Genomic DNA, 15,442 nt, shown 5'->3' on the forward strand with positions numbered 1-15,442 from the left:
AGGTGCACACAGCTTCCTGAGGCCAGGGGTAGGGGGTACCTCCTCTGGAAGAGGCTCTTGGAGCCCTGTGGGCCCCTCTGTCACAGATACACCCCACTGTGTTCTCACTGTCTGTCGGTCTGACTCCCATGCTAGATGGGTTTCGGAAGGGTGCGACATGGATCAGATATATCCCTGTGCCCATGAATACCTGTGGGTAGATGGTCGGCTGGAGCAGCAGGGGCACTGGCTGATGGCCCGAGGGAGTCCCAAAGAAGGGTGATCTAGGCCAGCTGGGGTAGGGGAGTAGCACCTGTCAGGGCCTCAGGGGATGTGAAGGATTCACCCAGGTCACTGGGGGAAATGGGTGGGGGCTGCAGATGAGGGGATACACAGGCAGAGGACCTGCCACTGCCCATTGTAGCTACAGCATGAGGGAGGACGGTGACTCTGTCAAGAGCTGTGGCAGCCAAAGAGGTGCTGAGCAGGAGAGTCACCTGCTTGCTGGTTGGGGAGAAGCAGAGAGGCCTGGGGCTGTGGCCAAGGTGTGGAAGGCTGCTGGAAGGGGCATGAAGGAATCTGAGCGGAGGCCCTGGAGGCTCCAGGTACAGGAGGGGTGGGTAGGGGACCTGAGCAGGCCACTGCTGGGTGATAAAGTGGGAGGAAGTTCAGAATGGCAAGCCATGCCCATCTTGAGAGCAATATAAGCAATTTTAAAATACTGGAAATTGGAAAATGATTATGAACTGGAAATACACTGCTGATGGGATTGGAAACCCCCTGAGGAGTAGGAGGGATCCAAATAGCCCTTTCCCTGGAAGAAACCACAACAGGGAGATGGTGAAGCACATGTCTAAGGAGGGGACAGAGGCGTGGCCAGGCTTCTCACCAGCCTCCTCCTCTGGCCTGGGCTGTAGGGACCCAAGGAGGGCCGGGGGTGTGGCGGGCAGCGAACAACTCCATGGGTAAAGGTGGCAGAGGGCAGCACAGGCTGTGATCAGTTATGTCTCTGTCCCCAGGACTCAGCTCCTTCCAGCAGGTGCCCCAGATGCCTGTGGAACTCATTGCCACCTATGTGTCCCCCAACCCCTGCCATTCTCAACAACCCTGTTGTTAGGACCCTGAGCAATTTGATGAGAATGAAGATCCTAACGAGGACAGAACTCCCAATTATATTAAATATGCATTCCAGTCCTGGTGTACTGCCCTCTGGCCACAGCCCAGCCTCGGGGTTGTAATGCCTTCCCTCTGCACATGTGCTCCAGCAGGGTCCCCTCCACCCCCAGGCATTTCCTGAGGTCCTCAGAGTGCCCCACAATGAGCCTTTCAGTGATAGTCCAAGTCCTGTGTGTGTTCTAAGGTGCATTTAGAAACATCCCAAATGAACAGGCTTTTATGAAAAATGAAACAAATGCTTGGCACTACAAAATAAAAGAGACCTCCTGTATCTCTCATCTGTTCTGGAACGTGATGTGATGGAGAGAGAGGCTGGGACCCTCTGCAGCTCTGAGGTGAGACAGGGAGCCCCAGCCCCTCCCCAGGCTGGAACTGGATCCAGCCAGTGCCCTGTTCTCCATGCACATTTAAAATAAAACCCTGATACAAACTCCGCATGGGCATTTTTGATGTAAGGAACAATAGAACCAATCTAAACAAAAATGTCATTTGGAAGAAGACTTAAGAAAAAACCCGAGGTACGTAGAGGGACAGATGGAGCACGGAAGAACAGGGCAGGAACGGCTGACCTGGGAGAGGGTCCTTCCAGGGAAGCCAGCCTACTGGAGAGCCCACCTGTCCTCCTTGGCCTCGGTGATCACAGTGATGAAGGATGTGGAGTCTTCCATTGCATCGAAGTACTCGGTATCCTCATCTTCCTCACTGTCCTCACCTTTGGGAGTCAAGAGGTTTCCTAGGGACACACGCAGGGCTGCTGCCTCAGTTTGCAACATCACAGGGGCTCCTCTCACCCACGTGAGGAAGTCCAGAGCCTAAAGCCCCCTCCCCCCTGTTGCCCCTAGCCCCTCGAGACTTCGGTCACCTGGTCTTGATTAACCTGGCCATGGCTGCCCTCACTCTATTTCCAGAACGGGCTTTCCTGTCGGTGCTCTGGCTCAGAAGCTCCTTCCTTCCAGAAGCCTCCCCCTGCTCTTTCCACATGCTGGTCAGTCTGTCTGTGGCCTAGCTGCCTGTTCTGCCCTTCCCAGGGTACCCATTGACTCCTAGCTTGAGGTGGCCACCTGGCAGCCCTGCCACAGAGGGGACAGTTGGGCTCACAGAACTTGTCTTTTGAGAAGAACCTAGACAAGGGGAATCTTGCCAGACAGTGTCAGGCATGGGAAATACCAAGCCATGGAGAGGCTGGCCAGAGTTGGCGAAGGCAAGCCCCAGTGTGGGCCCGGGAATAGGGAGGAGTACTCGGGGCCGAGGGGGAGGCTGAGGGCGGAGTGGACAGGGTGCGAGTCAGATGGGCAGAGGCCCGCGGCCCTGGCCCTCTTACCCTGGCTGAAGCTGGTGCTGAGGTCGGCCCTGCCAGGGGCGCTGCGGAAGGCCCGCTCGAGGCTGTTGTGCTGCTTGGCCAGCTGCTCGATGGTCTCCTCCAGGTGGATGCGCTGCTCTTGCTCATACTGCAGTGCACGCTGCCATTTCCGGCTGTGTGTCTCTGCTAGTTGCAAAAAGTCCCTGCAGGCCTGGGGAGGGAGCAGGGACCTGAGCACAGAGCCTTTCTGCCCCACCCCCTGCAGGTCAGTGAGAAAGACCTGGGGTGCTGTCTCTCCTTCCCTTCCTTGGGTGGTCAGAAACACCTCTGCTGCCCCCTTTGGCTTTCATGGGCACACGGGGACCCTGGCTTTCTCAGAGCCAGGTTAGGGACTGCTCTGGTCGCATCCCACAGTCAGGATGCCATTTGAGAGCAACAGACCCAGGTGTTGCTGGCCAAGACTGCCTTGTCTGCAGCAGCTGGGGATGCTGGCTTTTCATCACCCCTGGGGCCCAAGCTCTCGGTTGCGCATCCTGTGTGCTGGACCTGAGGTCTGCCATGACCGCTGTCCCCACTGGGACCCAAGGAACCCCTGGCAGCTCAGGCCAATACCTGGCTTTGGCACAGAAGGAAGGAAAGCCGCCACATTCTGCTAGACTACCCAGCTCACACATTAATGGGGTCTTGTCAGGCACAGGAACTAGGACTGGAACTTTCCACTCTGTTACCTAGTCCGTATCACACAACTCTGCTTTTAAGGTTCCTTCTTCAAACTTGTAGCCTACTAGGACAACTGGATTCTTTCCCGCTTCCCAGGTCCACAGGTGTTTCCACCACACTCTTATGAAGCAGGGGTTGGTCAATCTGCCAGTCATTACAGTGGAGAGGACCCAGGCCTCAGCTGTCCCTGAAGGGCATCAAGGACCAAGCCAGGATCTGCCCTTTCTGAACTCCTAACTGGGTAAGAAGGGACACGTTCCCTCCACCCACTGTACCAGTGGTCCTGGTTCTCACTCCCCAGCACTCCCTCCCCACACATCACACACTGCCTGACCCTGAGGGTTACACACATGCGTTTCTGGAGGGAGAGAGGCCCGGGCCCCTCCTCTGTGACTCAGGGACAAATGCAGCACTGCCCTGAAGGGCTGTTGGGAGGAAGCAGGGCGGTAACACAGAGACTCCACAGACACTCCTGGGGCCACCACCATGCCTTCGCCTGCCTGCTGCCTCCCACTGCTCCTCAGACTCTCACGTCCCCAGAGGGAAGGCTCCTGACCCCACTCAGTGTCACCGCCACAGACACTGCAATCTCATGTCTGCTAGTTAGCTCCTCTAGTGACTGTGCCCGTTTCTCTTCATTCCACGGCATCCCCAAAACTTAGCCGCTAGGCCAGCACGTCTACTGGGTGAGGGAGCGCCCTCCTGCAGGGTGGTGTCCCAGGATGGACCAGCGCCCACCCTAGGGGCAGGCTTCTCAGGGCTCCGTGTTGGGACTCGAGAGGGCTGCCTGCTCAGCTGGCCGGAGCGCATCACTCCTTTAACAAGCCCTCCTCTGGGCAGCTTCCCTCCCATCATCTCAGCTCACCCCCCAGCACCCATGCAAAGTGGGCAGGGCAAGGGCTCCTTGCTCTCCCCCCATTCTAAAGATGAGGAAATGGAGGCCCAAGGAAACCAGCAAAATACTGTGGAAAGGGGCACAGTCTCAGGAGTGGGAAGACCTAGGTTCCTGCACAAGACACTCCATCCCTTTGAGCTATGTCCTGAGACAGAACAGTAATGTCTGACAGGCCCCGTGCTCGTGGGTCCCGTCTCAGCTCACCCAGCAAAATCCACTAGGTAAGAGGCGTGGGATCACCCCCATTTGACAGGTAAGGAAACGGAGGCTCAGTTCCCAGCAGCACCCCTGCAAGACCCTGGGGAGGAGGGCCTCCCCACCCTCCCTAAAAGGTCAAGGTGCTGGTCCCTGTGTGGCCACCCCTAAGCCACCATGACCCGCTTCTCCAGAAGGGGCAGGGATTTATACTGACAGGTGTCCTGGTACTGGTTGGGGGTGGGGAGACCTTCTCAAGCAAGGAAAGAAATCTCCTTATGCACTTAACAAGCTCTGGGGACAGAAAAGCCTGCATCCAGGGCATCACAAGTCTGGGGCTATACTGAGCTTGCAAGTTATGCAACTACAAGGCTCACCTGCTCACTGACTACTGTGCAGTTTAGGGACTCCCAAGGTAGGCCTGGGTGAGCCCAGGGAGACCTGGCTCCAGGCCTGACTTGACTACTTCCTGGCCTTTATCACCCTGGGTCCTACAGTGGGCTCCACCTCACCTTGAGTCCCCATCCCTTCCTCACCACTGCAGGCCTCAGGGCAGGGCCCCTGACAGCAGACAGTGACCACCTGCCCCAGTGGCCAACTAGAAGGCACCTCTTTGCTGGGTCTGCACCAGCAGGTATAGAAGGTGGTAGTGGGGAAGCGGGCAGAAAATCACTCTGGGCAGAAACGTTCCAGACCCTTACAGGAGCCCTGGGAGATGGGTAGGCAGGATCCCTGACCCCATCCCACAGACAGTGATAACTGAGGCTCTGAAGTCATACAGCAGGAGGCAGCCGACCCAGACCCCAGAACCCAGGGCCCAAACCCAGAGCTTGGCTCACCCCAAGCTACTTTCATTAGACACCTGTTCCGTGTTGCCATTCTTTCCCATGGCCCTAAGCTTGGCCCCAGGGCCCAGTCAAGTTAGTCTCGGTTCCTGCCACCTATTTGCTGACTAAGGAAGGAGTCCTAACTCTGGGGGCACTGGTTGGCTCTATTGCTGGCCCAGGCAGCCTGCCAGGCCAGGTGCACTGTGCATGTCAGAAACTTGACCAGTCTGGCACTGGTGGAGGAGGAGCACCCTCATGTCCCTGGGTGGGCACTGGGCACCAGGCACGCCACTTCAGGAAAGCCCCTTGCCACGTCCTTCTGTTTCCCCAGAGACTGAGGCCCAGGGAGAAGGGCCTTCCCAGGCCAACAAGGGGCAAGTGGACGGGATCCTGAGTCTGTCTGTCCCCAGAGCCATGCCCCCCCACATAGCCAGGTCCCATCCACACAAGGCATGGCCCCCTTGCCTCCCTGCCTTGTGGTGAGGTTGCAGAGGCCAGCCTGTGTCACACACACAGCCTTAATACAGGTGAGACACATGATAGGTGCTTTATGGTTTTTCAGTTCTTACAGTCTATGGGTGCCCTGCAGGTCCCCAGACTGGCAGCTGCACAAGGTCTGCTGCCACTGCCCTTGCCCTTCCTTAGCACTGCTCCATCCCATCTGCCACCATCACCCCCCCCCCCCCAAAACGTGCACTGCTTCTCAGTGGTTTTGACAGACAGGTGCTTTGCTTTCACGTAACTCATGTCATTTAAAACACGACTTGTAAAAGAGCCACAAATAGCAGTAGAAAATAGTAGTCAAAGGTCACAATAAATAATTCCCATAAACTCAGAGGGTGCTATATGACCTCTGGGCTTCCTAGCAGCAAGAGCAAGGTGGGAAAGATGATTGCAGTGTTGTTAGATAAAACAAGGGGCTCAAGGTCTGGGCAATTCTAAATGTTATTTTTTCTAAGTGTTAAAATGTAGCTGCAGTCTTTTACAGATGCAGCTGTAGGCTCTCTACCTCCCACCCTCGATGTTCATGAGCTCTAAATACTTCAGAAGTGACCACTTTCTCTTCCAAAGGAAAGTGCAGGTTTGCTGTATTTCCCAGGACAGCTGACAGTCTCTCATAGACCTGGCCCTCAGCCCTCCTCTCTGGCCACATCTCCTAAGGTCCCATCCCTCCTCACACCCTCAAGTGTGGCCCACCTGGCATACAGTCTTCTTCCCCTTCTCTGGCTCAATCCCAAACACCCCTTCTTATTCTGATGCACCTACTGGGGGTCAGGGCTTAGTGAGGCATTCTCACAAGTAGCCGTTTTCATAGGGTGACAGAGGAGGGAATGGGGGCTCAGAGAGGCCAAGGGACTTAGGCAGGACCACTGTTTATTTTGTAAAGCTGGGATCTTTATGGCTAGCTGGCTGCCCCTGGAGGGCACAGGAGGTGTGGGATCCCATGGCCTGCCTGGACTGGAGAGGTGCTCCCAGAGTGGCTCACTAGCAAGGATGTCAGGGAATAACCCTGTTTAAGCAACAGGACCCAGCCATGCCTGCCTCCAAGCACCGGTCCCTGCTGCTGAGGACATCACCCACAAAGCCAGGACTGCTGGTTGATAACCTGGTCGTGTGTGACCACCTTGCTGCCACTGTAGGACAGGCTGGTGTAGAGAAGGGGACAAGAAGTGAAATCCCTAGGACAACTGTGGCCTCCTTCTGGGCACGTCTGGCTGGACTGGGTACAAGAAGATCAGACAGAGTCACAGTTGAAGAGGGAGTGGGGCTGAGGCTGCTGGACCACAATATATATAGGGGCTCATGTGGCTGGACCAGGGTCTTTGTCACTGCCACGGGGGCGGGGAGGGGGCTGGTCATCTACAGCAGATGAGCTGCCCCATCACCCTGGGGACTATGGGAAGCCTGACTGTCCCCTCCACCCCAGTGCACCTACCTGGTGTCCATCCCCAGTGCCCAGGGTTTCCTCTGGTGCTGCCACCCTTCTCCCAGCCCCATCCTGGCTGCACAGGAGGTAGAGGCAGGAGCTGGGCTGGCCCCACCTCCGGCCTGGGAATGCTGAGTTGAGCTGTACACTCCTATTTGCTCACTAAGCTGGATTAGGTCTGGGGCCCAGCACAGGGACTGGGGGGAGGGGCTCCTAGGGAGGATCAGGTGGATATAGGCTCTGAACCCACAGCCAGTCACATTTCCTGAGACTCTGCTGTAACTCTCAGAGAGCTCCTGCCTAGCCCTGGGCAGCCGCAGGGCCTGGGGCACCTGGAAGCCCCCTACTCACACTACACATGCTCCTAAATCATGCAAGAGGCAGGGAGCAAGCTGAATAAGGAGCCCACCATCCGGACCCCTCATGGGATGAACAGAGTGCTGAACCCCAGGACTCCTATGGAGTCCCTGATTCTATGACCAGTCAGGGTGACTGTCCTCAGGATGGGAACAGGGTTCCAGGCTCCCAGCCCTGCCCCTTCCTCCCACCCTCATGGATATTGCGAGAGTCCCTGAGAGGAAGGGTGTGGGGGCCTACAAGCCGTGTGGGTCTACCTCTGTGGGGAAGGCAGAGGTTGAGAACTAAAAAGCCCAGGACAGAAAGGCGACCCTCACACTGGGCAGGTCCTGTCAGCAGCAGGCTGGGGGCCAGCAGGCCCTGCCTGCCCACCAGGGACTCCCCTTCCCAGAAGCCGGGCCTGGTGAAAGGGGCTGAGAGCTGCCCACCCAGCTGGGTGGGCCGAGCTGGGTGAGCTTCAAGGGAAGTTGCTACCGGTCACACACAGCTTCCTGGGCAGGAAACCTTGCCCAGCTGTGCCCAGGAGGAAAGAGGACAAACTAATCTCCTTTGCTGTCCCTAATCCTAATCCTGACAATGACCTCACCATTTACGAAACGTGGGTAGGTGAGCAGGAATAGGGTCAGCCGGCCTGCGTCCCCTGCCATCCTGTGTGTGGTCCAGGGAAGCCTCAAGCTCTCAGGAGGGTCTGCAGATCAGGGCCCCGCTGGGGCCTGCATTTCAGGGGCTGCTTGGAAACCATCAGTCACTCTGCTGCACGTCACTGCTCTCCTAGCCAGGGGCATGACAAAGGTGCTAGAGAGTGGCTGGACACTGGGGTGGGTAGCCCTGGGACTCACAGAGGAGGTGGAAGATGGGCCAAATGCCCAGAGGTTCCAGGCTGCACTGACAGGGTGTCCTGGGCTGACAGGGCCAGTTGGTGACGGGCTCGGTCTCCAGCCATCAGCACACAGCAAGTTCTGGTTACCCTGGATGCAGGGAGGGTGGGAGAAAGGGCTGTGTTTCCATCTGCAGCCAGTCAGGACCTGCCAGGTGTCTGACTGCCATGTATCTGTTCTGCGGCAACTGTCAGGCTTTGGGGATCCCAGGTGGGTGGGTGGCTGGACCCTTTGCTCTCTGGGTTGCTAGGACTGAGGTTGCCCACCCACCATCCACCCCACCACATTGATCCTCACATGGCCGGCATTACTGTGGACCTGCCCCTCGCTGGCTTGTGGTCCTACAGGTAAAGAATTGGAGGAAATCGATCAGAGTCATGGTCTCTCTGAGCCCCTCTGCATGGCCAGAAACTCTCACCAGGGGACACACTGGGGTCAACGGCATCTCTCGTCCCCCTCCCACCAAGGAACAGCGGGCTAGCCTCAGTACTCGCCTCCTGAAGGGAGGAAGGGGCAGTGTGCTGAGTCAGGCCAGGGCTGCCTGGCTCGAAGGCTGCACACTAGAAGCGTGGCCATCTCAGGCCTCCAAGACAAGAGTGGGATCCTGAAGCTGTGATGGGAGTGGAGTGCTAGGCTCAGATGGGAGGTTCCTCTGGGTCAGGATCAGCCAAGCCACCATACTGTATATCCAGGAAGGACTGCAAGGTGTGGGCCTGAGCCACTAGGAGCATGGCCTGCTGTATGACCCCACTCTCTCAGCCCTCCTGACCCCTCAAGGCCAAGCAGCTCTGAGGGCTGGGCCGGGCATCTACCCGTGCTCATTCCTCACGTGGCACTCAGCACAACTGCCCGGCAGGCCAGCCAGCCCTTCCAACACCAAGGGGCAGTCACAGCTTCTCTTGATGTGACTCACTCGTGGCATCGGGAGGCAGCTTTTCACTTTGATTCAAACTTTAAAATAGCCCTTTCCACGTTCAGAATAGCTTACTCCTGCACACGGGAACCAGCACCATCTGGCCACCAGTTTGCCAACTCATTTTAGACAGTCCTGGAATCTATTTTTATTCCTCTCCCCAGGACCCAAATGAGCAAGTTGCCAGCAGCAGAACACTGGTCAGCTGGACAGGAACCAGCCACAACTCTGGAAGAACAAGGCTGGCAGCTCTGGGCCCTCATCACTGCTCCACTTGGGGGAGGGGGGAGGGGAGAAGGGGAGAAAGGGCACATAGACCCCCACATGATTTCCAAATGGGGCTCAGAAGCCTCAGAGTGTTTCCATCAGTAAACAGCTCTTTCTGATCTGGGTCTTTATTTCTATGATGTCCCAAAGCTGAGGCCGTGGCTCTGAATTACTGCCTCTGCATCTGCAAACCTATGGCACTTGCCCCCAACCTGTCCCTATCTCGCCATGCCTCTGCCCCACCCACCCTGCTGCACTTCTCTGTGCAAATCTCTTCAGCTGGAGTCGGAGCCAACTCCCTCCCTCCCAGTCAGGCTGTGCTGGGAACAGTTCCTGCACAGGCTTCCTACGTCCCTGCCTGCACTGGGCACCTCAACTGCCTGGTCCCCTGAGGGCTCACCCTCAGATCATCGGCTCTGATCACCAGTTGGCTGCATGAAACCTGTTCCTAGGACCGACCAGTGAGCCCATGTCCGGCATGTGAGGGCCGGGGCGGGGTCATACCTCGCAGTCCTTCCTGGTGACCCTGTTCTCTCAGCCCCACAGCAACCCTGCTGGCCCCTCCCGCAGCCACAGCAGCAGCCACCGCTCCTCCACCTCCTCCTTCAGACCAAGCCGCCACTCACCCTTAGGTGACAACAGGGGCCTCCAAAAGGGGCTCCAACTACCTGCCCCTGCCTCACAATCGCCCATTTTCCAAGCAGTGGTAGCCTCCTGCTAAAATGCAGTTTGAGCCATTCTCCTTGGCTGCATGAGCCTCATTCAGAGTGGAAGGCGAAATGCTCCCAATGACCACACGTGAGGTCTCCTGTCTCCCCAGGCTTCCCTCCCACAGTCACCCAGCCTGCCTGGTTCAGGCTCTTCTGCCCACCTCTCTCCAGGTCCCCCATCCCTCCCCTCCCCTCCAGCCAGTCAGTGTCCATGACCTCTTGCTCCAACCCACCAGCCTATTCTGTTTCTTCCAAAGGTCTTTTAACCTGACAGGCCCCATCTCCCTGGTTCGCATGCCTGGACTTTGCTCACTGTACGCCCAGGGCCTAGAGCAGGACCTGGCCCCTCATGCCTCAGTGTCCAGAAGCCACATGCTCCCTGTCGTAAAGTGCTGGGTGGGGGTGAGCTGGACTGACCTGAACTCACGACATCAAGGGCCACGGGGGTCATGTGGTTGGGGGGGCCGAGTCTGGAGCCCTGCGTGAGTCACCAACTCCAAGGAGCCTGTCCCAGCTGAGCTGTAGGGCCGTGTCAGGAGGCGTCTGCCTTGTTCAGCCCCACCTCTGGGGTCCGGAGGAGCAGCAGGGGAAAGAAGCCCACAGGCTGCCAGACCAGCGAGGGGCCCACACCGCAGAAGGAGATGACCACCACCCCATGCCACACAGCCCTCAGTACCTTCCAAATGGGACCGCGGCCACTTCTCCCCGGCCAGGGCTGAGAGGAGGAGATGTGGGTGGGTGGCTTGAGGAGGTCCCGAGGGCTCAGGGGGGCAGGGAAGCGGAAGTGAAAGTTACAGAATAGCACTTCCCCGGCTGTGCTCGGCTCCCTGGGCACGGTCACATTGCCCAGGGCAGGCTTACCCCAGAATGACCATGCAGTACTAAGGGTTCTTCTGTCCAGAGCAGGGGCCATGAGGCTAGAACTCAAGGGCAACCCAAGGGCAAGCCCAGTGTGCTGGGCCTGGTGACAGGTGATGTAGCCCTGGCCCTTTTGCAGAGACTCCGTGGCCAGGACTGGGGACAACCCAGGGTCCAATGGCTGTGACCTCAAGTGCTTGTGCAGCAGCTGCACTCATGACCCTTGGGCAAAATGACTGCTCTGAGCCTCAGGGTGGCACCTAAATAACACAAATGATGATGCCAAGGAAGCTGTGATGACACTGACTTCATATGGCTGCTGTGAAAAGCAAAGTGATGGGAAGACAGTGGGCGGGGCCGCTGTTGTCACACCACCACTGTCCTAAAGGCCTGTCCTTCGAACCAGGGACTCTGCTACACCACAAAGATGAAGTTATAGGAAAGAGAATAAAACTTGGATTTACTTTGTTCGCTTTATAAAAACAAATACCCAAAGCATGAGATGTTAACATGTATCAATTCACTCTTCACCTTAAACCAGTGACTGAGCCAGTGCTACCACATCAGGAGCACCCTGGCTCCCTGTCCCCACACCCAGGCTGGCGGAGTGTATGTGCACGGGTGTCTTGTGGTTCAGGCTCAGTCTACAAACCCAAGTCATTTCTACTGCTATGAGCTTCCTCCTAAGTGACAGGCTAATTCACAGTTACCCAAACAGTAATTTAACCAGGGAATCGCTGGGCTGCCTTCGATCAGACTCACAAAATCACCCACTAGGGATATTTGCCAGACACTAAGTGATTCATTCATTCATTCCTGCATTCTTCCACAACCCGCTCACGCTCTCTCTCACTTGTTCGCTGAGGCTCCCGTATGCTGGGCATGGTGCCAGGCATGGGAGCTCTAGGCTACTGGGATTGCAAGGCAGACGGCGTCCTGTCTTTGCAGGGAGGACCTGCCAAGATGCTGCAGTAGAAAAGTCCATGAGATGCAGGACCCACAGACAGGGTGATGGTCAGCAGAGGCAGGGGTGGGGACATGAGGTGAGGGTGACAGGGAAGGGTTTCCTACCTCTCCCATCCTCTGGGAGTAGCTGTGAATTTGTTGTGTGTGTGTGTGGGCGGTGCTTCCCAGAAAAGATAATGTCCATCTGAGGTGTGACAGGTGGGCTGAGAGACTGGTCTCTTCAGATCCAGGCTGGCACAATACCAGGACAGGTGGCCAGTGGGGAATGAATGGGAGATAAGGCTGGGGCGGGGTTGCTGGGCCCACAGGGGGCGCTCAGGAGTTGTGTGAATCCCAGGCTCCATTTCTCCCTGGCAGCTGAAGAGGGAAGGAAATGCATCTGCTCTCCTTTCCAAGGCAGCAGGGTGATGAGGCTGCCACCCAGCCAGAGCGCTTTGCCTAGGAAGGGTAACAGGGAGGGTGGGCTTTAGAGATGAAGTACACAGTGTGGGTCCCTGTCCCAGAGCGCCACTTTCAGGGAACTGTGTGAGGAGCTCAGCACCCTCTGTGCACAGTGATGGCCGGGAAGTAGCCACGGTTAATATTTTCCTTTCCTGCCTGGGTTCTCCCTTCTTACTCATCCAGGCCCAGCAATACGGCTACTACTTCTGCCCTCTGCAAGGATAAAAAAGGATCTACCAGGTATTGGGAGGGTGGGGAAAGGGAGTCCTCGAAGGTACAGCTAGGCAAAGGCATGAGGAGGTAAAACACTGTGTCACTAGTGGTTCAATATGCCTAATCCAGAGCCCTTCTGGGTACATCTTGTTCCCTCAAACACCCACAGAGGACGTCATCCTCTACTCCAGGTGAGACCACCGCATGGGATCATTGGCCAGGAACCGGCCTGGTCATGAACCCTGCTCTGCTGGGAGCTAGGGATCTAAAGGTTTATGATATAGACAAGCCTTCCCTAAATTTGATGGAGGCTAGAAATATTGTCCCTCTAGTTTTCTCTGGAGGCTGAACAGCCCCAGGTTCTTGGCCGTCCCGGGGAAGTGAAGATGAAGCAGCTCGTCTCTCCCATGTGGGAAAGGTGCTGCTTGCCCGGAGCCCTCTGAAGGATGTGAGCCTGCAGGCTCTGGTTGGCCAGCAGCTTCTCCTCTTCTGTTCTCGCATGACCCAGAGACCATGAGGTGGAGAACCCACAGTCATTCACCATTCACAGAAGGGGGCCCAGAGCAGCTGTGCAGATAGACAGTCTCCAAACTCAGGCAGGGGGCTGCTGGAAGCTTCCCTATGGGAGGGAGAACCCACATGGGTCAGGCAGGGTCAGGGCAGTGGGCTGGGTGAGTTGCTGCAGATCTAACAGTGAGGAAAAATGGCTCCCTCCTCTTACAGTGAGACCTGGAGGAGTCAGAGGATGCTGATTAGTGCCTTCTGGGGACAGCTGGGGGTGGCTGCCACCCATCCTGCACCCCCATTTTCCAGAAAGGGCCCTGGTGGGGCTATAGCCCAAAGGCAAAAGGCATACCAGGGACTCAGGTCCCTGAGATCGGGGGTTCACCAGAGGCAGATTCGAGCCCACCCCCTCTGTGTGCTGGCCTCAAAGTGGGAGGGGCCTCTGCAGCCCGGGGTGGGGGTTCACCCTTACCAACTCTGAGAGCATCGGGACCATCATTCCCACAGCAGGCCACAGACCTGGGCTTGCATCCGAGCTTGGCCACTTACTGACTGGATGACTGGGCAGCTCAAGTGACTTCTATGAGCCTCAGTTTCTACTCTGGCATTAACAATATCTACTGATCCTAATGAGGTTGGAGGGAGGGCAAAGTGGACCTGGGTGTGAATGGTCTTCCCCTGGGCCTGGGGTGGAGAAGTGGAAGCCATATTGTTGCCTTAGTTATAGGTCCCTGGTCCAACTCTGTCCTGTATCAGAGGTGGAGGTCAAGGCCTGGCTAGGAGTGGGAAAGCTTTGCTGAGGTGGCCCCTCTGACACAGTGGGGGTTTGGACATTCAGTGTCTGACAGCTGTGCAAACTGCCCTCCCAGAACTGACCTAGATCCTTCCAGGTGAGGAGCAGCTGTCAGGCAGAGTACCCAAGAGAAGGGAGGCCTCTGCACTCACCTGGGCTACCAGCATGGCCTGTCAGGGCCAGCCCCTCACTTCTGAGCACCCGGTTTCCCAGTGGAGGTGGACGGGCAGAGGCCCTCACACCAGTTTCCCGCCAGCAGGTGGGCAGAGCCCAGCTCAGAGCACAGCTCTCCTTGCTCCGCTCTGACTCTCCCGGTGCCAGAACAGCGAACAGGCGTTGTGTCAGCCCCAGGGGCTGTGCTTCCCATCAAACAATCCATCGTGCCTCAGATGGCGAGCTGTTTCTACGGCTTCACAAACACACGAGCCTCTGATGTCTCATAAAACACTTTGCTAGAGACGCCGGCCGAGAAGCTCATTATCTGGGAAAAACCAAAACTGCTTACTCAATACCTAGAGGCTTCCGCCTTGGCGGGTGGGGAGGCAGTGCCAGGGAAATTGCGGGTGGTGGCTTCAGGGGTGGATGGGAAACATGCACACATCATGTCATTAAATGCTTAATATATGTGCACAGAATGCAGGGACTCGGGCCCCCAGAGTCAGGCTGTAAGGAGGCCAGTGGGCTGAGAGGGTGGGCATAGGAAAACGCAGACTGACGACAGGGCCAGCACACAGGGCAGCCCCACAGCCCAGCAGCCTCTCTGCATGCAGCACCCACAGCCCTGAGCGCTGTGAACCAAGGTCCTCACACCTGCTGAGCTCAAGGACCCACAGGTGAGCTGTGTTTCCTGCAATCTGGGAAAAGGGTGTACTTCCTTATCATCGCCTTAGTTACAGGCCCCAGGGTAGGGATTCCCTGGGCTTCCTCCTGTATCCCAGGCCGCTCCAGACCCCAGCCAGTCTGTGGCAGGAGAAGGGTGGATGGGAGATGTGGGGGTGCTCCACTAGCCCCATCTCATGCTGCCCAAAGGTCCAGTGAAGCAGGCTTGGGGCAAGTCTTGGTTGCCCAGGGTTTCACCTGGGGATCATGGCCTGAGGCGGGCTCCAATCTCCATCTGCCTTCCGCCCTCAGGTTTCCTGGTCCCAACTCCTGACCCTGCTCTACTCTCACCCCCTTGCTTTGGAGGCTGGATCCTCACCTGGGCACCAGTACTGCCCAGTCTCTGGCCAGACTGATGGCCTGCCTGAACCATGTTCTGTGGACCTGGGCTGCCGCCTCTGTGTGGCCTCCATTCCTCCACACCTCCCCTTTCCGACCCCCTTGCTCCCAGCACGTCAGGCCCGGCCAGGATGGGCCTGGACTGCCCTTGGGAGGAGGCTGTTGCAGTCAGACCTGTGTCTAGAGAAGCAGCACACACATCTGTGGGGACCGCTCACCCGGCAGAAAGAGGAAGGGTCTGGAAGCATGGTTAAGCATTATATTCTCTGCCACCATGGAGAGACCCTTGCAGCTCCCTGTCACAG

General features: G+C 57.1%; 1 protein-coding gene across 4 annotated transcripts in view; it reads right to left on the bottom strand.

Moving 5' to 3' along the window:
* OSBP2 (oxysterol binding protein 2) overlaps positions 1-15,442 on the bottom strand; it is a 163,969-nt gene that overhangs the window by 15,419 nt on the left and 133,108 nt on the right. The window contains exons 4-6 of one of the 4 annotated variants that reach the window (XM_036277024.1): positions 2,477-2,666; positions 1,771-1,888; positions 477-479 (exon numbers count right to left, since the gene is read on the bottom strand). In XM_036277024.1, coding sequence (XP_036132917.1) covers positions 477-479; positions 1,771-1,888; positions 2,477-2,666 — 311 coding nt within the window. Of the gene's footprint in view, positions 1-476; positions 480-1,770; positions 1,889-2,476; positions 2,667-7,028; positions 7,139-15,442 lie in introns of those variants that run through there. The other 3 variants (XM_036277026.1, XM_036277023.1, XM_036277025.1) reach the window with 3 other exon arrangements.

Source organism: Molossus molossus, unplaced genomic scaffold (genome assembly GCF_014108415.1).
Source record: "Molossus molossus isolate mMolMol1 unplaced genomic scaffold, mMolMol1.p scaffold_m16_p_22, whole genome shotgun sequence".
NCBI classification, from domain to species: domain Eukaryota; kingdom Metazoa; phylum Chordata; class Mammalia; order Chiroptera; family Molossidae; genus Molossus; species Molossus molossus.